The 24,917-nt window shown below is 41.2% G+C and overlaps 1 protein-coding gene across 22 annotated transcripts in view; it reads left to right on the forward strand.

Moving 5' to 3' along the window:
* The window catches only part of KIF16B (kinesin family member 16B), a 276,847-nt gene that overhangs the window by 207,788 nt on the left and 44,142 nt on the right, over positions 1–24,917 (forward strand). For 20 of the 22 annotated variants that reach the window (XR_011430732.1, XR_011430729.1, XR_011430730.1 and 17 more), the window contains one exon: positions 14,583–14,672. Coding sequence is in view for 16 of the 22 variants with exons in the window: in XM_070247112.1 (XP_070103213.1) it covers positions 14,583–14,672 (90 nt within the window). In the remaining 6 variants the exon portion in view is untranslated. Of the gene's footprint in view, positions 1–2,848; positions 2,965–14,582; positions 14,673–24,917 lie in introns of all 22 variants that reach the window. The other 2 variants (XR_011430727.1, XR_011430728.1) reach the window with 1 other exon arrangement.

A 24,917-nucleotide genomic window follows, 5' to 3' on the forward strand; every position in this document is an offset into this window, starting at 1 on the left:
ATCATCTCCTTTAAGGAGCCTTCTGGCACCCTAGTCACACTGCCCTCACACTGTTCAGGAAAAGACTGGTCCCTACTTTTCCTTACATGATTGCGGGAGATCAGCTCTGTTGTCCAGAATCACTTCGATCCACTTGCAGACCACAGAGATGCAGGACTACATGCTTTACCTCGACCACACACTGTCCGAACACCTGTCCTACCTTTACTCATCTGATTCTTGTTGGAGGTACCACAGTAACAGTCTTCTCCTCTTGCCCCACAATGCCACCTTATTTTGCTCTAACACTTGGTCGGTGGCCTGAGAAAGAGGGGAGAAGCAGACAAAACAAGAGTAACGAATGAAGGCGAGAAAGTATAACCTTAAGGAAGTTTTCCAGCACGAACGTGTAGACCTCCTTAGAGGAATTCCTGAGCACGCCGGTCAGTGGTGGGCATTTTCTCTCCAGTCATGTGAGTTCATATATGTGAGCCCTCCCTTCTACCTTCAGTGAGTGTGACCCTAGAGCCGAGGAGATGCTGAGCGCTCAGAGCTCTCAGGTCTGCCGGGTCCTCCCGAAACAGAAGAGACCCTGAAGGTGAGATGTGCTAAACTGCAAAAGTTCAGGGTGGCAGTTCAAGTTGGAACTTTTACAACTAAAGGACCACGTGACAGGGACTTCGGGGCCGGGGACTGGCACAGTTGTGGAACAGTATTAGGGCAGCAGGAGCAAACTGGCAGTGGATGATGTGTTTATTTGGCCTGAACAGATTTTTAAATTTTTGAATGAGTTGTCAACATTTAAAACTTGGGAGATCTGCTGTGGAAATTCAGATTTCCCAAGTTTCCATGAAATGTCAGAAAATATGGAAACGCTGGCAGACGTTCCTGCAGGGCAGCCCTGGCCGGAGTGGACCTGCAGCTCCTCTCGGGGTGGGACATGTGCCCTCCATTTGCCACAGACCTCGTGCTCCCTGTCACAGAGGAGATGACCTGGTGGAACAGAAGCCTCCAGGTACACAAAAGGTTCTACTGCTCAGTAGAAAAAGGCTCGCAGACCAAATTAAGTTTCTGGTCGCACAGTGTGTTAAATCAGTTTAAACATACACAGAGAAGCAGGGGGAGGGAGGGGCAGGCAGTGGGAAGAGCACGCTGCTGGACTTCAGGGTCTTGCCATGTTCACCTGTCCTGTCTCTCTCTGCCACCTTGGCCTTTCCCACAGTCCTTACTAGGACCAGAGTTTTGAACAAGGGGGCCTCGGCAGACACAGGGTGTCTGGAGCCAATGCACGCTTGCTCCATGGCAGCACGTCTGGCCAGTGGCCTGCTAACCATCCCTGGTTTCACTTGCTGTTCTTGAGTAGAGCATATATGGGGCCAGCATGGGACCAGTTCACTGTCCCATGTCACCAAGAGTGATCAGTTCAGGTCTGACATGGCTGTTGGCCCCAAGTGGACACGATCATGACTTAACACACTCTGTCTCTAAGTACGATCTTATCTCTTCCATCGTATTTATTCTGTCTATCTTTGGCATGCCTTACAGGTTATAGGCCAATAGTTAGCATGTCTTGTGTATTCTGTTGTGTCTCATAGCTGCTTGCTTACTCGTTATCTGTTCTGATACATTATGTGAGATTTGCCTGTATCTCATAACCTCCTGGCTTACTTACTGACTGTGCTTAGGCCCTCTTAGGAGCTCATCCATCCTTTGTAGTGTAAGTGAATGGGCTCAAATAATACCTGGACTTGTGCACTGCTCCCTGTTCTCTTACACTTATGGGGCCTCTCAGAATTTTGTTCGACTAATCCCTGTAGACAACTGAGTTTGCATCCTCTCCTCACAAAAGGACACTACCATCTATTAGGTGCCTTCTTCATCCCAGGCACTTTGCCAGAATGTCCCAAAATGGGGCTATTATTCACATTTAATGAAGTAGGAAATTATGAGTGACTTGCCCAAGACCACACAGCTAGTAAGTAGATCCAGGGACCAAACGTCCATGTCAGATCTAAGTCCTCTGAGTTTTTAGTTTAGTTTAGTTTGCTCTGGCGCATCTGCACTGGTTCCCTTGCTTGTTTATTTTAAGGTACCTTCCGAATATCACCTCTTTCTGCACTCTTTAGAAGTTGAGGCCGCTTTTAGTGTTACCCTAGACATGGTAGCCATTTCGAAATCCTTGCCTGTTTTCAAAATTTGCTGATATTTAGTGTTATTTTTGTGTGTGTTTTAACTTTTACCTTGAATTCTGGCGAAGTCACAGGCACTTAGTAAATTGGGGCTATTGCTAATGCTTTGACAAACCTGGAGAATTTGATGGTGGATAGACCTGCCAGGGAGCTTGAAGAGGAAATGCCTAGAAAATTTGCAGTTTGGGAGTTGAAGGAATCACATTTACAGTCAGAGAAATTTCTCTTTATTTGGCAGAACAGAAATAAGAGCCATTTCAGTCTATTAGATAAACTATGCACACATACGTCTTTTAGAAGCACTCCCAACTTGGTGGAATATAAATGTTGAGAAGGATTTCTGTGTTGGCATCTGAATCTCTGCTTATTAGTCACTTGATGGATTCTCTCCCTGCATGTGTATTAGCATAGCTGAGACAAATGGAGTGTTGCATATGCTGTGGTCCATCTAGATTCAAATGCTCAGTTTGGGTCCCATTTTCAAACCTAAATAACAAGTGAAAGAAATAACATTGGGACTAGAAGAATCGTATTTTATCCTCCTGGTTTTTTTTTTTTTTTTTAGCACCCTTCCCATCTCTTTGAGAACTTTGTCTTTCACTGAAAAAGTTAAGAAAAAGCATTTTTCCTTTCCCTGTTTTCACACAAAGAAACTGATCTTTTATGTTGCTTTTACTTAGGCAGTTGTGAATATCTTCACAAAGTGAAGCTGCCCGTATGAGAAATGACAGAGAAGAAAAGCACAGAAGAGGAGAGTCATCGAACCTTGTGGTCCTACCTTGAATTTTCATTTCAAGTTGGTTTTCCCCTATGAGAATATATTAATATTTCCTCTTCTTTAATTTCAGAATTTTGAGAGTTTTATATCTCTTCCTAGAATAACATTTGTTTTGAAATAAATCACAAAATTATTTGAACTGCCCTTTTAGCAATTGCTGTCCCTGGATGCCCTTGTCTTTCAATAGTGCATAATAAAAGTCCTTTCTTTAGGAAGTGATCACAGTGCCAGAAGATGCCATTTATTGAGAACCCAAACACTCTGCTAGTTGCTTCCCATTTTTGAGTTCAGTTGCAGGTCAGGTATCAATGAGTCCACTTTCCGGTCGAAGAAACTAAGGCCTAGCGGAGTTATGTAATTTAGCGGAAGCCACCAGCTAATTAGTGACTGGGCTAAAGTGAGGATCCAGGTCTGTCTTAAGCCAGAGCTTTTCATTATTCCATTCTCCACTGATAACTGGTAGAGAGTTTGAATTCTGAGCTTTACCTCTGAATATCTGGGTATTCTCAAGGAAAATTGCTCAGGCTGCCATTCTCACAATTCCCATAATTTTAAAGTAGAATAATTCCCCCTATTCCTTTCCTGTTTCACAGAGGTGTTAGGGGAAGGGAGAAGTACTTATTAGTAATGATCTTTGATTTGAAAGGCATCTATCTTATCAGAATCTTAGGGTCTTTGTACATTCTATCAAATTTACCCTCAAACTACTCTATAAAGTAAGTGTACTAAAATAAACGATATTACCCACACTTTGAAAGTACTGAAATTGAAACATAAAGAAGTCGTTATTTCTAGTTATTGGAGAAGGCTGAGGTTTTGGTCAGCTAGGAAGCCCTCTTTGATTTTGCATCACTTCAGAGTTATGTAGGAATGGTGTAACTTAGCACTCGACTGCTGGCCCCCTTTCCTAATAGCACACCAGATTCACGCCAGGTTGCGAAGCCAAAGGCTCCAAGGCACTTTCTGTACTTGTTGGTGATTCACCTGCATAGAAGGATGTCTGGGGAGTTTCCTTCTGTGTGGTCTAATCTTATATCTGCATGGGTCTCCTGCTTTCAGGGATCTTCCTTCTCCAAACGCCTCCCATCCACGTTCCCGACAGACAGGGGCAGATCTAGGTTGGAACTTAGACTCCTCTCCCCTGATGCAGCGTACTGGCTGTGAGGCCGTCCTCCTCCTGCTGGGGCCCAGCTTCTTCCCTCAGGTGTCTTTGGGACGGAATTTCTGTAGTTGGTGGAGCTGGTGGCTCTTGGGGCCCACTGCCGTGGGGAGGATGCCGGATTGGTTCGGGAGCTCCTTCTGCAGCTTGTGGACGCGACTCACATGGCAGCTCTTCCCTTGCCTCAGTGCCCCGGATGGCCGCTGACGCAGTGTCTTCCTTTACATCCACTTGGCTACAGAGCTCAGGACTCCTTTGGGTTCCCCAGAAAGAAAGGTGTGTTAACTTTCCTGAAGTTCCTTAGGGGAACCAGAGAAGGGGATGGGGTACTTTGTACATATCAAAGCAAATAACTGAAAATACCCCATTAGACAATTAGTTCTCCGCAGACCACCCGCATTCCCGCTCCTCCTTCCTAGATGTCCCTTGGGAGGGCCAGCTGTTGCCCCCTCGCTAAGTGGAGGGATTCAGCTCCAGCCCACCTCCTTGGCTTTTATCCCTAAGCTTGCAGACCCAGAGGACCGTACACTTCGGAGCAAAAGGTTCTGAAGTTAATAGGATCGTCCCCTTAAAGGCAATTTAGAGACCACCTTTTGTTTCTTGATGTATTTTTTAGGAGTCCCACCCCTACCTGCACTCATTCTTACCCCAAATCGTTTATCACACTGTTTCTTGTAAATCAGCAGACTCCTCTCTCCAAAAGGAATTTGGTAAATGGCATTCTTTCTTTGTTTTGTAATTCTTTACCCTCTCTCTTATCTCCCATAATGCTTACTTTCTAAAAACTTTAAACAATTACAGATAAGTCAGAAAAGGGCTAAAATACAAGTCATTCTATTGCCCACATTTCAGGATAGAAAGGGGATTGGAAAATGTAGTAGACAAGTGTTTATTGAAAAGAGACTCTGGGCCCTACTGTCTCCATCATTCATTCATTTATTTGGCAAATAGTTATTTGATACCTGCAATATATTTTTTACAAGACCACGCCAGAAGTATCAAGATTGAGGAAGAGAAAAAGTGAACGAATAATCAGTTCAGTACTAAGTCAGGGGAGAGAAACGAGCAGAAACATAGAACAGTGCAGAGCAAAGGGGCACATAGAGGGGCAGTCAGGTAGACGGCATTTTTGTTTCCCTGAGGGAGATGGGTGGATTTCAATGAGTGGAGAGGAGAGAGGGGCCATTCTAGGCAATGGGGGCACCGAGGACTGAGGCCTGAGGGCAGAGAGGATACAAAGGCTATTTTGATAACAGAAATAGTACAGTTTGAGGCCAGCGTTGGGGAGGGGACTCTCAGGTAGAAACAATAAGGAAAATGAAGTGAAGATGACAAGGTTTTGAAGGGAGGAGGAGAGTGAATGTCGCAATAGCATCGTTTTGAGGAGAGCTGACAGAGAGCTCAGGGAGTTGGTCTTGGGTGACCCTAATCATCTCAATAAAACAAGGTCATTGTCCATGAGGACTGAAAATCGAGAACATTTTTAAATACTCATCACAGAGAATGTAATTTGGAAGGATTTCCAAGCACAAGTGACCCTGCTGAGTTAAAATAGCATGCATTTGCTGTAGATGCATTCTCCCTTCCCTGGGGGGCAGGGTCTGTTCTCAGCAGTGCTGGGCAGCACGCACGAGAGAAAGCTGCTACCATAGGCTGCCTGATTTAGGGGATTGTTCTGATGGGGCCCCACCAGAAGGTCTAGGGAGCTGGAGATTTTGAGGTAGCAGTGCCACTTCCTTCCACTGGCAAGAAGACTGAGCCGGAGTCCAGCCTCGGCCTATAAGTGAGTGATCAGAAGAGAAGAGGTGAGTTAGGAGACCAGGAGAGGGGGTGGCATTCACAGTGAAGACGGACAGCGGATTTAGCACACATCAGGTGAGTGTGCCTGTCAGAAATCTGAAAGCACTGGTGCTGTCTGTCCTCAGAACGCTGGGGGTCTCAGAGGTGGACGAGAGCCAGGTGTTACTGGATGGCGGGCTGTGATCTCTGCAGGCTGGCACTGTGACGAATGGGGTGCTGGCTTCTTTCACCACCTCTGGTTTAGTTCTATTTGCAACAGTTATCTGAAGAGACTTTAATTAAATCTAATCTATTAATGCTTGTTATTATACAGATTCAAACATTTGTTACGTATTTCATGTTGCCTCAAACGTGTTCATAGAGGCCATATTTTGCAAAAATCTGCCAAAACTTTTTTGGGATACATTACGTTAGTCTTAGACCATTTCTTTCAAACCGTTACTAAATACAAGGAATTTTATTTTTATGTACTCATGGTAGCTCCTGCAAATGTTGTTAAAAAAACAAATGTTGATGGGGCTGGCCCCGTGGCCGAGTGGTTAAGTTCGCACGCTCCGCTGCAGGCGGCCCAGTGTTTCATTGGTTCGAATCCTGGGCGCCGACATGGCACTGCTCATCAAGCCACGCTGAGGCGGCGTCCCACGTGCCACAACTGGAAGGACCCACAACGAAGAATATACAGCTATGTACCAGGGGGCTTTAGGGAGGAAAAAAAAAAAAAAGGAAAAAAATTAAAAAATCTTAAAAAAAAAAAAAAAAAAACGTTGAGGAGAACTCTACAAGTAACTCTGTAAACAGAGGCCAGTTAGAGTATTTTTCTTTGGATGAAATACTGTTGATTCTCCTTACACAGTTAGATATATACAAGCAAATATATACTGATGACAGATCTTAAAATCGAGAATCCTTAAACCAGGAAAATGTGTATATAACATAAATTTGTGGAAAGCACTCAATTGAGAATTGTTTATAAGTAAATGCACTTCATCTTGTGGACATGTTTATAGTGTTTAAGTTGCACTTGATCATTTTATGGCCCAGAAAAGATGGATTTGTATCAGCAGAACCATTTAGTGAGAGAGAAGTAATGAATTTACTCCTCAAAGACATGCAGTAATGATGCCCTGCATTCGCAACACGGAGGAAAACAATGAGTATTTTGATGTGATTTATTGTTATAGTGATTTTTGGTTTCTCCCCTCTGTATCAATACTTTATCTCATGCCTAATTTTAATTGGGGCAAGATAGGATCTAATGTATATTTTCTCTGTCTGTGTAGTTTTTCCAAACCTCACATGCACCGTTTCCCCAGCTCTAGGCGCGAAGGTACCTCCATTATGAAGAAGGAGTTTGGCCATTTTCCTATGGAGAGATGATGCCTGTGGTTGCTTGCTTGCCATTTCTGCGATGGTCACTGGCAGTGTTCATTCTTCATTGTTATTATCTTCATCTTGTTTACATGTTCATAGAGAAGGGGAGATCTAAATGTTTTACATAGAAAGTAGGAAGCTTAAGCCTTCGTAATCCCTGAATTTAACCTGGATTCAGGTAAAAAATCTCAAGGGTGAAGAATTTGGAAGTCTCTCTATGCCTCACTATAGACTTGTGTTACATATATTTTGAGAATGCGCCATTTAAATGCATCAGTGCAGTTAAAAAAGTCATACTATTACGTGACTAATTAAAATCTTTGATTCAGATGAACCTCAAAGAAACCACTAGAACAGAGTAAGTGGAGCCAAGATTACAGCAAGCCTTGTTCTCCATTTTGACTGATCTAGGTCAAGCCTGGAACCCTTACCTGATCTGAAAAGCAAAATCATCTTAAGTATATCTCTCAGAAAACTGCCAGCCTCTAATACGGTGCCCAGCACATAGTAGTACCTCAATAAATGTTTATTTTGACAGAGGCCTCCCACCTCCACCTCAGTTACTACCAAAGGCTCATTCCCTTAGAAGGCTTAAAATCTTGTAGGGTAGAGAGACATTTATATTATTAATAGCAGTTATATAAATTAATTAGTACAACATTAATCGTATAATTAATATCCTGTGATGTGTGCTCTGATCAAAGTGTGAACTGAATGCTAAGGAATCATGGAAGAGGGAGTGAGTCTTCCAGAAGAAAGGAGTAGGCGTGGGGATGCTGCCAAGGGAGGCATTGTGTTTTGGATGGCATCCTGGAGGCTGAGCGAGAGCTCTCCAATTGAAGAATGGGATATACGACTGAGGGGGCCACTCCAAAGATCCTTCAGAAGACCTACAAATATGTCATGTGTCTGTGTGGACAGTTTTCTGAAGGTTGAGGTTTTTAATGCACTAGGAGCTGGGGTTCAAAAGGGTAGCACTGGTCAGCCTGGGAAAGGCCCTGAATGCCATGCTGAGGGCTTTGGCCTTGGGAGGAGGGGGGTGAGAGGGTACTGGGACTTTACCGTGTCTGATCTTGGAGCAGCATCACTGAGAGTGGTTTACAGGAAGGCTGCTCAGACTCTACCCTGCATCAGAATGCCCTGAATGTTTGTTAAAACACAGTTGCTGGGCCCCACCCCAGAGTTTCCGATCAAGTAAGTGTGGGTGAGACCTCAGAATTTGCATGTCTAACAAGTGAAGTTGATGCTGCTGGTCAGGCATCCTACTTTGAGAACGAGTGGTTTAGATGATAGACTGAAATACTGAGGGCAGAAGTTATTGAAATCTGTATGTGGGTTTACTAATGTGAGTTTATTAAAATATCAAGTAAAATACGAGGTAACAGAAGAAATCATTACCCAGAATGTGCCAATAATGATCTTAATTATCCAATGTTTTAGAGAACCTATAGATACAGCGTTAATGGTTCTAGAGCGTCCCCTCCCTCTTCATTAATGGTGAGACTCTTGGAGTCACCAGGGTAACTCAGTGAAGACAGAGATCCCTCTGATACCTTGACTGACCTTATTAAACCCACTTCAAAGGAATACATGTACAAAGCTTTGGGCAGCCCTCTTCACTTTGGGCGCTCTTTCTCCATCCCTTCCCAGCTCCGCACACTTACCTGGGTAGCATCCCATGTTCCATTATAAGCACTGGGGGCTGATATCAAGACAGCAGAAGGAAGTGTGTTGGATGCTTTTGAGGGCTCTCTCAGGGATTTTATCTTCTTCTGGCTGTCTTATCTTCTTGTACCCAGGAGCCTTTAATATTTACTACCCAGGAAATCACTTAGCCATGCTATGTCCTCCCCAGTATTTGGTATGTGCATGTTGTTAGAGAACTTGATATCCCTTTTGAAGGCAGTATTCTGGGGCCAGTATGAATAAGAGGAAGGAAACCCAAAATGACAAGGTAGATTTGAAGTAGCTCTTTCATTAATCAGAGATTTCAAAAAATGGTCCAACATTAATGAGCTGTGAAAGCAACAAAGAGGAAGAAACTGCAAGCTGAAGCCCCACAAGCTAGATGTCCTAATTTTCCTAATTATCCTAATTTTGCTTGAGGCCTTTTGAAGACCTTTTCTGCCCAGAGAGATGAAGAAAGGTGTTGCTGGTTCATTGTCACTAAGAGCCTGAGTATATTTAAGACAAGTCCATTTGGAGCTCCATCTTTCAACTTTTCGTTCAGGATGTCCATGATGTGTCAAGTACGCTTGTAAGGAAGAGTGAAAACCAGCTAAAAATCAGCTCTCCTGAAGCTTACATTCTAGTAGGGAAGAGAGACAAAAAGATAAGATAGATAAGTAAATATATACTGTGTTAGATAATAAGAGGTGCTTATTAGAAAAATAGAGAAGAGGCGTAAATAGTGTTGAGTTGAGGAAAGGAGGATGCAGCTTTAGATAGGATATCCGGAGAAGGCATCACCAAGAAAGTGACTTTTGAGCAAAGACTTGAAGGAAGTGAGGGAGCTAGTTGTGTGAAAAGAGCATTCTAGAAAGAGGAAAAATCACATACAAAGTCCCTGAGGCCATACTTACTGTGTAGCTTGTTTGATGTAGTCTAGATAAGCAAGGAAGCCAGAGTGAGCAACGGAGAGAGTGATCAGAGATGAGGCAAGGGAGGGGACAGATCATACAGATCCTTGTCGATCAGTGGAAGAACTTGAACTTATACCCTGAGTGAGATGGAACATCTTGGGAGGATGTCCTATTTGAGTAAAGAAATGGCTGCATCTGACTTAATGTTTTAAAAAAAATCACTTTGGCTGACATATTGAGGAAAAAAATGAAAGGAATTTGGGGAGGGAGAACAAAAGCAGAAGCAAACAGACCAACTAGGAGGCTGTTAAAAATAATCCAGGCAAGAGATAATGGTGGCTTAGAGCATGATGTTAACAGTGGAGATGGTGAGAAGCAGTCAGATTCTCATTATATTTTGGAGTTTGGTGGAAAGGTTTTGCTGACTGATTGGATATGAGGTTCAAGAGAAAGAGGAGCATTAAGGATGGTGCCAAAGTTTTTGGAGTGAACAAGCAGAAGAGTGGCATTGTCATTTACTGAGATGGGGAAGCAGGAAGGGGAGTGAGTTTGGGTGAGATTAATTTTGGTAAGTTTAGTCATTAAACTTGAATGTAATTAGACGTCCAAGTAGGCAGACATATCAAGTACCCAGTAGAATATATGAGCCTGGGTTCAGGGGAGAGATAGGAGTATCCAGGGAATCATCAGCGTAGAAATTTGAGCTGTGACATGGGATGAGATCACCAAAGGAGTGAGTGTAGGTAGAAAATGAAATATGTTCAAGGACTAAGTCCTGGGGCACTTGGATGCTTAGAGGTCAGGGCGATGAGGAGAAATTCCAGCAAGGAAAACTAAGGTAAGAGAGTGTAGCAACCTGGAAGCCAAATGAGAAAGGTGCTACAAGGAGATAGATCAAGTAAGATCAAGACCGAGAATTCACCAGTAGATTTAGCAATGTGGAGGTTGTTGATGATCTTGGTAAGAGTAGGTAAGAGTAGTTTGAGTAGAATGGTAAGTAGAGTGGAGTGGATTCAAGGGATAATCGGAAGAAAGAAATTTATGACATCAAGAATAAACTCAAGGAGGGGCCGTCCCCGTGGCCGAGCGGTTAAGTTCGCGCACTCTGCTTCGGCGGCCCAGGGTTTCGCCGGTTCAAGTGCTGGGTGTGGACATGGTGCTGCTCGTCAGGCTATGCTGAGGCGGCGTCCCACATGCCACAACTAGAGGGACCCACAACTAAAAATGCACAACTATGTACTGGGGGACTTTGGGGGAATAAAGGAAAAAATAAAATCTTAAAAAAAAAAAAGAATAAACTCAAGGAGTTTTGTTATAATGAGAAGGACAGAGATGGAGTGGTAGTTGGAAGGGAAAGGGCAGTCAAGATGGGAGTTTAAGATGAGAGAACTAATAGCTTGTTTAGATGCTGATGTGAATAATCTAATGGGGGTGGGACTGTGTTGGTGCATGAGAGAGAAGATAATTGTTTATTGCAGTATCCTTCAGAAGGCAAGAGGGGATGGAATCCAGTAAGAAGAGGAGTTGGGCTTAACTAGCAGCACTGATATACATTGCATGCCTGCAGATGAGTAGACTCGGTTGAGGGTGTTTTTGGAAACATTCTTTTGATTACTTCCATTCTCTCAGTGAAATAGGAATTAAGGTTATCAGCTGATGGTAAGGGAAAGAGGTGATGAAGGCTTGAGGAAAAAGAGTAAACTATTTAAGTATCTTTGTCTAAGAGAATGGAAGAGCGAGTGGAATTGGGAAATGTCGTATGACTGGTGGGAGGCATCCAGGCTGCCTTGAAGGTGTGGTGATTATGACTTTAAAATGAGACCAGTCGTTCCATTTGTGGTGTGTTTTTCTTCAGCCACATTCTGCTAGGCAGGTACGGGCTGGGAGTAAGCAGACAGTTAGATTGAACCAGGATTGTGGTTTAGCTTAGTCCAGGGAATTTCAAGAGTGGGACAAAGAGATTTGAGGTTGAATGCAAGGGAATGGTTGTCTTGACTGTCCATGTTTTTCAAGTTGAGGGAGGAAGGAACCAGGGTGGAGGTCAAGGAACAGGAGGCCAGGGTGTTGGAGGGATCGTCTGTTGGTTAATGAAATTACCAAGAATCATGGCAGAAGTTCCATAGTGTTGGAGCAGATGACAGTGAGCAAAACTTACAATCTTGGTTTTGGGGAATTGGTGAGTGATTAAGGTGAAAGATGGGTAGAGTGGCAGGATCTGAAGGCACGAGCTTCTCAGAGGAGGGATTTTAGAAAGGATAGAGGAACGATGGTTTGGAAGTTGGATTGCAAACAAGAATGTCTGCCCACCTTCTGGCACAATGGGATGAAGAATGTGGGGAGAAAACAGTCCCTGCTGTTTTCCCTGAAATGTTCCCTGAAGAGGCTGAAATGTAGGGGATGTTGCTGATGATTGGCCATGAGTTCACGTGGTTCAGTGGAAGGATTTCGGGAGAAGGAATGAGAGCCCGGGGGCGTTAGAGTCTGAGCAACCAGGGCACACTAGGCTTCTTCAGTGACTTTCTGTGGAATTCAGTGTCCCAACGCGGGATGGTCTCGCCTGTGAGCATCCCACAGCTTACTGTTCCCAGATCACAGGTGTGGTTCCGTGAGCTCTCTAAGCTTTCTTGGCAGGTAGGCAGCATCATGCTCACTCCTGTTCCAGTTCTCACTTTGACCCCTGCTTTGTGTCCAGCCAAGGCAGGGCGTTGCTGTGCTCTTGCCCTTAGGAAGCCCTCATGCCCCTGCTGATCGTGCTGGTCTAGCTTACCAGGCCTCAGTGGGGTCTGCTGAGGAGGAGAGAACCAGAGAGAAAGGCCACCCTGCTTAGCTGCTGGGAGCCGTGCTTCCCAAGCTTGAGAGACTTGCATACCGGTTTTAAAAACTTACAGGTGCAGAGCACCTGTGCTGTTTTCACTTAATGATTTTTGTAAATATGCGTACCTTTTTTCCCTTATAGAAATATCTTTAAAGGAAACTCATAAGAAGAAACTTGCCACAATTTAAAAATTATTGTAAATAATGAGTACAGAATCAGAATGATGAAAATAAAAAACGTACATCCTTGTACACACCCAAATCATCGTATTTGCCACTTTGGGAAATGAGTGAACCTGCGAGAGGCTGAAGCACAAGGCTTGCTCCTCCTCGTGAAACTGTCCACATGGGTATCCTCCTCACTGTTGCTTCTGCTTACCTGCTGATCCCCTGTGGTTTACATGCCGGTGAATCAGGCTGAATTCCTGTGCCTCAGAAGGGCATTTCTCTGATATGTGGGGTCCCATTCAGGGACATGGTCCTTTCAAAGGCCCTGAGGTGGGAGGGAGTATGTGCATTCAGGGAGTGCAGCGTGAGTGAAGGCACCGAAGGGGAGACAGGCTTGAGGTGAGGCTGCTGCAGGCAGTAGGTTAAAAATTAAAAATTAGGGTCTTAAAGATTAAAAATTTGGGTCTTTTTCTAAGAGCAGCATGATGCTACTGGGAGGTCTTAAGGGGGCATGTGGAATTATCAAATTTAAGCTTTTAAAAGCTCCCCTGTCAGTTGTGCAGAAAACGGATTGGAGCAGGTAAGTGTGGATGTGGAAACTGGCAGAGGCCTCGTGAGACCTGATGGCCTAGAGTAAAGTGGTGTTAATGGCGAAGGATGGAAGGCTAGAGCTCTAAGAAATTTGAGGAGGTAGAAGGAGAGCAGGACATCTGCCTGCTCTCCTGTGGGCCTATTAGTGGGGAGGAGGGGATCAGGGGTGGCTGCAGCGTCTGGCTGGCTAGTTGGTGGATGGTGGTGAAATGAATGAGATAAGATGCACCAGAGCAGAGCTGGAATGGAGACTAGAGAGACTACATAGAGTTCAGTTTTGGACAAGTTGACCTTGAAGTTCCTGTATGACATCTAAAGACAGATGTCTCCAAGTTGGGTACATAGGTCTGGAGCTCGGAGGAAAGGTGGGAGCTGAGGTAGGAATTTGAGACTCGTTAGCCTGTGCTTTAGGTGTGATTGTAAAGGCTAGTGGTGTCTGCCAGCCTCTCCTTGTCGCTGTGACCTTAGTATGTGACTGATGGGTGTCAGAGTTTCCACTCAGTCATCTCGTTCAACAGGAACAGTAAGTTCAACTGCAGGGTCAAGACTGGATTGAGAATTCTTCCTCTGAAATAAAGCAAAATATATTGTGTGTTTTTATACTAATAATCAAGATGCAGACAGATTTTTTCTCATTTTTCTGTTTGTCTTTCCTCCTCCTCTTTCTCCTCCTTCCTCCCCCTCCTTCTCCTCTTCCTTTTCCTTCTTTTTCTCTCCTCTTTCTCTTGTTTTTCTCCTCCTGTCTATTGTGGTGGCATCTGGTGGCCTGCACTGGCATTTTGTATAAAATGGGTAGACCTTTGGTATGGGCACATCGCCGTAACAGAAAGGTCACCCTGTGAGGCTTCCTTTCTACAACCCAAGTGGAGGTTCGAAGGATACTTTCTGTAAGCCATTAAGAGGTATCTGTCTGTACCTCACTTTAGATAAGCACGTGTGGCTTATACCCAGATTTGGGAACCAGAGATGCACGCTGAAGTAGAGTACAATTATTATTTATGTCCTATTTATGCAGCTAGATTAATGTTTTCAATTCTGGAGAAATTTTACATGCTAATCATTTTTTGTTAATTTTTAAATTATTTAAAAAAATTTTTAGTCACTTTTCCCTCTAATTAATGCTGATTTATTTTCATTTTCCTGGTTAATAGATTACTGTCCTAGATGAGACATGGACCGTATTCAGGCGTTACAGTCGTTTTCGAGAAATGCATAAAACATTGAAGTTAAAGTATGCAGAGGTAAGCTATGAAATAATTATCTCCAATTAAGAACATTTGTTTCGTAAGGTAAATGAGCTGACTGCGTTATCAATGCCCTCCTTCTCTCTCTCTCTTTAGGTTTTAGCTTACAAGTCTCACCAAGTTTTATTTCAATTACTCATCTGTCAAAGATAGCTTTTTAATTTTTGTCCTTTATTCCATTTCTATTCTACGCAATTTAAACATTTTCTGAACTCAAGATAAAGTGACAGTAAATGAATTCTGTCCTTTTCGTACATTTTACGATGAATTTTAAATAAATATTTTAATCAGTTTACAACTTCTCAACTGTGAGACCTATTAAAATGAAATACTAATAAATTCCTCAGTATAGATTTGCCCTTTTTTCTCTTAAAAAAGACTACATTAAGGCTTAGACTTCCACTTAAAGGGAAGTAAAGTCATTAAAAGTTAATTTGCCATCAAACGTGGAGAGGAGGTAGTAAATATGGAATTATCTAGAAGCAAGGAAGCATTTCATGTATCTCATGAGATATCCAGAGCATATCGATATATTAGTAATCTTTTCCTTTTTGGACAAAGACTAATTTTTAAAATACTTGTAAGTGAAGAAAAGTATTCCTAAGATTAATGTGTCTCTTCCAAGTGAATGTGTTATTATTATTATTATTTTATTTTATTTATCTAATTTTTGGTACTTCAGCTAGAGGAAACCTAGTGTAGGCACAGCTCTTTGGGAGTTTTGGTTTGAAGTGACTGCAAATCACTCAGCAGTCACTGTCTAATTAGCCTGCTTTTCCTAAGTACTGTTTTTCAGCTCTATTTTTATAGTTTCTTCTGATATCCTAAAAAATAATTTAGCCAGACATTGTCCCTAATTTGGTTCTCATTAAATAGCTTACATTTCCATAACACTTCCGTGCCTTCCACTCTTTCTTCTCTTGTATGCTATATAAAGAGAAATACCTTTTTGTAAATAGAATGGCTCCTTGATGTGTAGAAGACTTGAGTCCAGGTAAAATTGAGCTCTCTCTGAAATCCTGTTGTTAAGCTATCATAATAGTATTCTATTAAAAATGGAAGAAGCTTCAGGTATGAGTATAGTTGCATTTTCCCAAGAGGCTTCAGTTCCAGAAGTAACTACATCAAAGCCAAGTTATTAAGTTTGTTTCTGCAATTTACTCTTTGTGTGCCAAGTTACTATTGACAATCCAAAGTAGAAGTATTGTGTCCACATTAACTGTGCAGAGCAACTTGTTTTGAAAGTGAGCTTTGCAGCTCATTAACTGCTTGGTTTTAAGTTACTACATAAGTACTTTAATAATGTATAGATTTTCATATTAACATACTAAATTCCCGCATTAATAGATGGAAGAAAGCAATTTACTTGAAACAGAAGGATACAGACTTTACCAGGATTTTCATTCCATGATTTATTTCATATCAGTTCTTTCAATGCCATTAGCTCAGTGCTGTTCTAAGTAGGCATATTTTTCTAGATTCTAGTGTTACAGTAGTAGACAAGAACAAAAGTGTCTTTTCTTATATATTTTAAATTCATATGGGGACAGACTGATAAAAAACAAGAAAGTATAATAATAACACTTAAAGAGTAAGCATGCCAAGTGGCACTTCCCATTTTAAGTGAGGTACATGCCTTATAGGAAAAATATCAATGAAATGTGATGGGGTCGAAGGGTTGAGTACTTTAGTATAAGGTCGTGTCAGGGTGGGGATCTCTGATGAAATGGTATTTTTAGTTGAAATATGAGGCTATGAGGCAAGACACAATGCACAGCTCTAATCAGCATTTTTAAAGAAAACTTTAGAACAAACAGAAGTAATCTTTAAAGATACAATAAAATTATTGTTATTTATTATTATTATTTTCAGGGGAAAAAGAGTGTATTGTGTATATGATGAAAAAAATGACCTTCAAATGAAAAAAATCAAGCTGGTTTCATTCATTCTTTCATTTATAAATCTATATTCAGCAACTCCACAATGTGAATACAGTTGTGAGCAAGACAGCCACATTCCCTCTTGTCAAGAAGCAGAGAGAATGAACAATAAACAAATAAATAGCATAATTTTAGAAAATGTTCGGTGCCATGGAGAAAATAAAACAAGGCACTGTGGTAGTGTGGCAGGAGAACTGGGCACGGGGCTACTTTAGATGGAGTGGACCAGGAGAGGCTTTCTGAAAGAGTGAGACTGAGCTGAGATCTGAATGTTGAGAAAGAGCTGGGCATGAAAATCTGGAGGTGAGCACATCTTACGTAGAAGGAACAGCAAACACAAAGGCGCTGGGATGGGCCCAAGCTTGGCACATTGCAAGAACAGGAAGACCTGTGAACAGTGGCTAGTGCAGTAGAGATGCGGGCAGGGAGTGGGAAGAGCCTTGATCAGGTAAGGCTGTGAATTTTATTCTTAGTGCTGAGGGAAACCACGGGATGATATTAAAGAAGGTCCGAACATTGAAACTCAGCTGGAATTTCCATTCTATTCCTGGATGACTTCTCACAGAAACCTGAAGACAAACTTGTAATCAAAATGATAACTAAGTGTGGAAATTTCTTTTGCTTGTTGAGTCCAACTTTGTGACTTGTAATTGCTTTCTCATAAGGACAAAAAAAAGAGTTAGTTATGAAAGAGAATCCACAGACACATGCATGCAGGTATTTGAAAAAGACGAGATAATGTGAGTAGTGATTTGAAACGACGCGGTAAGATCCTAGAACAAGCACTGTATCTGGAAAGGGAACTGCACTAATTACAGATCCTGGGGAGGGGCTTGCTGATGCCTCTGAGCTTTTCAATAGCCACAGCCCTGACTGATTTTCTCACCATTTACTGAGAGCTTAGCATGTCCCCCCAGGTCACAGTGTGCTATGTTTCTGAGATTCATGATCTCCTGTGGTTGGAGCAAGAGACTTGCCTCATGTCACCCAACTGGTGAGCAGAAGCTGGTGTAGAAGCCCCGGCAGTTTTGACTCTATTTCCTGTTTCTAAACCAACAGTAATATAAAAAATTAAATGGAAAAAAACCCACATAATCTCTAAAAACACAGTAGCATGTTATTCTAGATCTAGATAAATCTTATTTCAGTGAGAGAACAGCACTGTCCATTTAACCTTTCAAGATGAAGCTTAAATATCAAGTTGAATATCAGCTGTATTTTTTTTCCATAAAGTTGATTTTTCTTTTGTGCAGCCTGGCTTCTCATAGGCTTACTTGCTAAGTAAATGGTTGATGATAATGTTTTTTTAATAAGGCATATTAAATTTACATAGTTATAGAAGGTTCCAAATTTTCAGTCAAGCTGAAAAAACATACTTGAATTCAAAATATACAGAATTTGTCATATACTTGCCAAGATCGAGAATCTTTGTTCACCTTAAAACTTGAGTTTTGGTTATAGCTTATAACCTTTTGGAACTTGGTCTAAAATTACATCCTATTCATTCACATTTGCTTCTGCAATTCTGGCTGTGTTCTCCTGGAAGATATACCTCTAAAGGAAGTTGATGTGACAGTTCCTTTTATGGAGATTTTTTTCCCTCTCAGTAATCTTTTTTTTTCCAAATAAGTTGCATGTTTATGGTAAAAGATTGAAATTGTTCAAAGATATACACATAGAATGTGAAAGTTTCTCTTAATCTAACCTCAGAGGTCACCATTTGCAGTGCCCTTAGAAGGTCTTCTTGTGTCCGACTCAACATTCACATTCACAGGGCTCCCATAGGCTGGCCTTAGGCTCGGGGGGCCTGGGAGGGATGTAAGACAGAGATCACTACCTCCCTGGCAGGGACAGACTTGAAGAGGCCATCACAGCAGTGTCTGCAGCAGTCCACACAGCTGTCTGGGTGCTGTTCTTAAAGACTTGATTTACCAAAGGCCAAGATAGGAAAGAACACACAGAAATTGGGTAGGCTGAGAGCCCTGAGGGCCTTCTCTCCCATTAGTGAGGCTTTAAGAATTCCTCAGCCGTCATTCAGCTACGTCTTTTCAGTCTCCCTGTTTACTCATATTCATTTGCTTACTTATTTACTATAATGTCCCCTTAAGGACAATGATGCTGGTCGACTGAAGACCCCTCAGGGATAAACAGGAAGGAATTGTTGCTTATTAGATATATGTCTGTGAAGAAAATAGGAGGAACTTATGGTTATTACAAGCAAAATGAATTTAAGAACTGAAAGGACAAGAAGCTACTGGGTTCTATGAAATTCTGGAGCATGGGAATTAAGGGCAGGGAAAAAAGAAGAAATCCAAAAAAAATTTAGTCCGTTATTTTTGTATGGTGACAAATTTTAGAATGAAAACAGAAAACTAAATTCTTTGTCCTATATAATACTAAAAAGGAATGGACTGACTGCGGGTGATCTTGGATCATATGTAAGCATTGCACTCATTCTGTTTTCAGATTCACTGTATGAGTGGGCTGAGTTCTCACTGGAGGTGCTGCATTATTCAAGGTTTTTAAATTGTTTTATTTTTATTTATTCATGTTCTTTAATCTTAGCAGTTTCTTCTGGATTCTAAATAGGTTTCCCTTTTGTTTTGAATTAATTTGTCATCTTGATATAGTGACATGCACTATGCAAGATAATAGCTCCTTCTGCCTTTCCTTCTCTGCTCCCCTTCATTGACTTTGTATGGAATCTTAATCATATTAAACCCTGTGTTTTCAAATTCCACATCTGTAAAATGATAATGCCACAGCTAGTTTGTAAAAGACTGTGAGAGCCTCAGATAAAATATATTATTGAAAGGAACTATGAAGTATTATGCAGCATCTGCTAGAGAGCATGTCTTTGAAATTTTGTCATGCAAATCATTTCTGCAGTGCTCTTTATCTATATGAAAGCTATGTTTTTTTACTCTATTAATACCAGTGTAATACTTTTAAATATCAGTCAAGTTATGTGCTCAGAAACAAAGCCTCGTTATGCATTCTCTTTTCTCTACAGAAGAGGCAGAGTTACTCTTTCCTTCTAGTGCCCATAATGTTTACCTGTGGATCCAGATCCTAGTCAGAGAGCCTATCAGACAGAAGCTAGCTCATCCAGAAGCTGAAAAGAAAGACTATTTAAAACCACATCCGCTTTCAGCCATTAGAATGACTAGTGAAGACCAACTGTCCCTTCTGCACTCCCAGTGCCCCCCTTTTTGGATAAGTGGTCTAGTGGGCTCTGAGTGTATTTATTAAAGTAGCAGGATGTGGGGCTGGAAGATCAGAGGGTCACTGCTCCTTCTAGGAGGTTCAGAGATGCCACCCTCTGTCTAACCTTTAGAGGACTTTATTTTAGTACGTTTAACAAGGAGTCCTCCCTTCCCAGTGCTGGAGCCGAATGGACACCTTCCCTCGCGGAGAATCGTCTTACAGTGGAAGCAGTTAAGCTTTGAAATCGATCATTGGGGGTCCCTTTTATAATCTTGGCTAGGAGTGATTTTGAGACAGCATTGCCTAGAGGCAAGAGGATGAACCATGTAAATGGGACATATTATGTATTAAAATGTACAGTCAAAATAAATGCTTAGGGAACTTTCAATGTGTGTGCGTGGTGAGATCATAAGTTACGTGGAACAGGCCATGTTGCCTGTCTGCATCATAACCGAATTAACACAGTGAGTCATGAGGGACCCGGAGTGTCAGACAGGATCAGCCTCCATCAGCCGCATCCCCAAGGGGGCTCTCTTCTCCCTACAGAGCTGAGGGAGAAAAATATTTTCAGAGTTTTCGAGTAAAAATGAAAGATTGTTGTGTTCAAGCGACTGTTCTGTCTCACATCTGGCAGTCTCTGGGTGAGCAGTAAATGCCAATGGGAGGGAAGAAAACGATTAGGCAAGAGGTTATTTAATTTGTATATGGACTTTCAGTTTGTGCTGATAGAACCATTTCTCACCTTCTTTATTTTCTAAGTAATTTTCCCAAAGCAGCACCAAAAAAGGGAAAGAAAAGAAACTGGCTATTGGCCTTGTATTTGTCTTGGACAGCTATTTACCATCCATCACTGAAATGCATTCTAAACAGTTTTATAACCAGCATTCTGAATTTAGTATAAAAATTGCAGATCTACTCACCACCAAATTATAATGCTACCAACCATAGCCATAGGGAGCATCCGGTAAGCTTTAGATAAATTCAGCTGTACCGAGTCCCCATCCTCCTTGAATTTTTAAACAGCCAACAGCTATGTAGGCAAAAATAGAATGCTGCCAGCTTCCTGACCTGGTATGTGATCAGAGGCCCAGGTATGACACTGTATGGTTTATATCACCATTCTCTCCACCTGATAGAAAAACAGTACTTAAATCACTGCTTTCAAGGGTGGGTAGGGGAGCAGAAGGCATCAGAATTAACTGGGAAGCTTTTCTGAAATATGTGGACCCAGGCCCCAAACTAGGAAATTCTGATTCAGTAAATCTGACATGGGTACTGAGAGCATGTAGTTGGGGGATGTTGCATCCACCTTGGGAGCATTAGTTAATCTTTCATTATTATAGATCGCCAAATCTAAAAGGTGATTTCCAATGACAAGTACTCTTGTCAAAAATTAGTGACAGGCAACTTTAAACCTAGACAATGAAAACATGTTGATGGTCTCTCTGATCATCAAAGACATGAAACATGGACTTGTGTCAGCTTTCCTCTGTAACCAGCAAGGAAACTTCCATGGAACCATTTGCACATTATGAAACAGAAGTACTCCAAGGGACCTGAAAGGTTGGGTAGTCCGGTTTTTCATTTTAGACATAAGGAATCAAATACCCAGAGAAAGTTATGTCAAAGTCGCATCAAGACTTGGGGAATAGGCGAGATTTGTGTCTCCTGATTCCTGGTCCTGTGTCCCTCGTCCTGGGTGTCCCTCTCCATGACCACATTTGTTAGAGAAGGAGGAATTTTTAGAGTGCTCCAGGTGAGATCGAAGACAAGAAAATCTGTTCCCTATAAAAATCTGTTGCATAGCGAATCCCCATGAATGATAACTAGTAATTGGGTTCCTTCTACCGAAAGTCATGACAATGACAGGTTCCTGTCATGTCTCAGTCCCTGAAAGAGACAATTAGCATCACAGTCAAAGACGGAAAATACAAGCATCTGACTTAGTTCAACTGTATAATTATTCTTAAAAATGCAGTATTAAATTCTCACAGATCTGAAATGTTTCTGACTTTCAGAAATTGTTGCAACACAGATGAACGTCCTCAAATTTATCCTCACTGGCTTATGCCTAAATAAAACTGACACTGGCTTTGAGAGGAGTGTGATTTTATGTGGAAAAGTTACAATTTTTGTACCAACTGTAATGAAGTCAGTGCAGCCCTCACTGTTTTTCTAACTATGATCTTATACCTAGGATGACTTCAGGTTTTAGCACTTCAGTGACAACAGACAGTGACAACAGACAGCAGCTTCTGTTAGTGGTATGTGCTGGTTGTAATTGCTGGCTGCTCCACGGGCCACCAGCAGGGAATTCTGCCTTGCTCCTTCACTCAGCAGATACTTCGTGAGAGTCTCGTATGTGCCAAGCTCTGGGGCAGGCACATAGCGGGTGCTTGTAAATATTGGGTGGTGTGCTCGAGGTACCTTATCAAAGGTCTGAAGGTAGCTCGTTGCTCCTTTAATAATCCATCTAAATTGGCCCGAAAAGTTGCTGCCTCACGCCTCTAACAAATCAAACTTGGAGGAGAATTGCTTATTTGTTTGTGAGTCTATTTCTCAGTGACAGCTGTTCTTATGAGGCCTTGGGAGCTGCTATTAATTTTGGATCATCAGAAATTCTTTCATCTAGTCAGCTGTGAGAATTATGGCAGCCCTTTGATGAGTTTTCATTATTTCCATTTCTCAAAAGCTGGAGTGGCTGAAATTTACAGCCACAAACCTGCAGGGTGTGGACGTTTCAAATGCTGCCAGTTATCATAGGTTATAGCTGCTTTGACCGATTAGAGTGCCACATAGAATTTTTTCCTTCTAGTCTTTAAAATTCGGGTACTTGTTAGGAAACCAAGTATTACAGGAGTAAATAAAATGCCTAGTAAATGAGGAATGACAAGAAAGTACACTTTTATTAGGTGGTAACAGAAGTCAAGTGTTTTCCTTTCATTAGTAGAGATTCCACACTTTATTAGTTGTTCTCAGTTTTCTTTCAGTGATTTATAATCGAGTTTTAGCTGCTTAATTGTTAGAAAGTCATAAAAGATGGGCAAGACTTTTTATTACTCGTTTTAATTTCTTTTCTATATTAGGGCTGCCATTGCTTATATCCAAAGAAATAGCGACGCCGTTTATTAAAACCTATGCTGTCTGTTGCCTCCAAGCCCACCTAGACTCAGTGCAGGGTCTGGCTAACCTGAAAAGTGAACTTGGCCAAGAGAGAAAGGCTTCTAATAAAAGCAAACTTTTCCATTACATTTAATTTGTCTTCTTGATGGCAGCAGACTGACCAACCCATCTTATTATAATGTAATAAACGTTGAAGTCAGGATTTGAGCAGGATGGCTCATAGAAGATAATTGAGCTGTGTCAGTCCGCTGGGAGTCAGAGAGGGAAAAACCAACTTGTAGATGAAAATTTCACTCTGAGATCATTAAGAGCAGTAAGAAATATTACAAAGCAACAGAGAATGCTGACTGCATGTCTAATATACACATATGTACAGCTAGCTAACTTGATGGATGAATGGATACTCAACGCTTTCATTTTCCCAAAACTGAGATTCACAAATAATGGGGTACAATGGCTATGCTAGTTGTAAGGACTGCTGATTGTCTTACGTGACTGTTGAAAATTCTTCATGTATATCTATTGTTCAACCCAAAAGTTAGAGGCCTGTTGGTCGAACATTCAAAGTAAAGTTAATAACTTGGGTTTTTAGACTCCACAGGCATTGAAGAAGGGAAAGACAAATTTCATTGGAAATCAGTAAGACCGCAAAATTATTGATTTCATTTTTCTAATGGCTTTAAATAGGTTTTATTTACTGCATTGCAAAACAAGCTTATCATTATGTTTCTCTTAGGCCAAAGAAATGTGCCCTTTTGTTTGTTTCCTGTTTTACTCTGCATAATCAAATTTCATAATTATACAAAGTAGGCCATTGGGCTGTTGTTAAATTTTCTTCCAGTATTCTCTAGGCCTATCATGTTTCTCACAAATATCCAATTTATTTGACCTCAGTCATCATATTTAACTTTAATGTACAGTTTTTCCCATAAGAGCTCAAATGTTTTTGCATCATTTCCCACTCCTACTGTAAGGATAATGGCTATAGCAGGAAAGATGCCATTTTAAGGGTTTTCTCATGAATACTGCATTCCCGTTTGTGCCTGTCCTTTGTCTATTCTACAAGCTCTTGAAACATGTTTCATTATTATATAAGGCTCTATTTTCCCTCTACACATCTTTGCCTTACTTCAAATAAGAATGCTACAAAGATTTTACAGAAAGTAAGGTACCCTCCTCAAAAGCAAAGCCAAGATAATAGGTAAAATATCTCCATAGTGTCTAAAGTGCTACTTCTAACTCAGCATAGAGAGATTTTAATTCATCAGTACCTGAGTTATAGAATTTCAGAGCTGAAAGGAAACTTAAACATCTTAGTTCAATTCCTTCCTTTTAGCAGATGAGAAAGCTAGAAACTAGAGAGGCTTTAGACATCGCTCAAGATTACACAACCAGCTCTTTGCTCAGCTAAGATTTGAAATCTGATTGCCCCAAATCCCAGGTTATTAAAAGAAAAAGACATATGGTGTTAATTTAACAGTTCCATTAAATTTGTTAAAAGGATAATCACTTTTTATTGTTTCTATAAAAATGATGTATGCTCATTTATAAAAATTCCACATAATACAAAAAGAAAGCAACAGATTACTCAAAATCATTCTCTAAATATGATTAATGTTAGCATTTAATGAACATTATTTTAAGTACTTAAGTTAACAGGCACAGATAAAAGGATGGATATATAGATTGATAAATTAAAATGAGAAAAAGAAAAAAGAATGAGATAACTTTATAACATTGGGTTCATTCTAGATATGGTATTTTTAATTACAAACAGTAATTTTACTTGAATTTAACTGAAGTGAAAGAAAATGAAGTAAAACTGAAGAAATTGCTGAACTTCAAATTAAATGTCCCTCCAGCACAAGCTATAAGTTCTCTAAAATATATGCAACTTTAAGAAAAAAGATGAGATCAGTTGACCCTTCTAACAAAGATAAGAATAACACACTTTGTTTCCTCTCATCTCCCA

This window comes from Equus caballus, chromosome 22 (genome assembly GCF_041296265.1).
Source record: "Equus caballus isolate H_3958 breed thoroughbred chromosome 22, TB-T2T, whole genome shotgun sequence".
Lineage (NCBI taxonomy): Eukaryota > Metazoa > Chordata > Mammalia > Perissodactyla > Equidae > Equus > Equus caballus.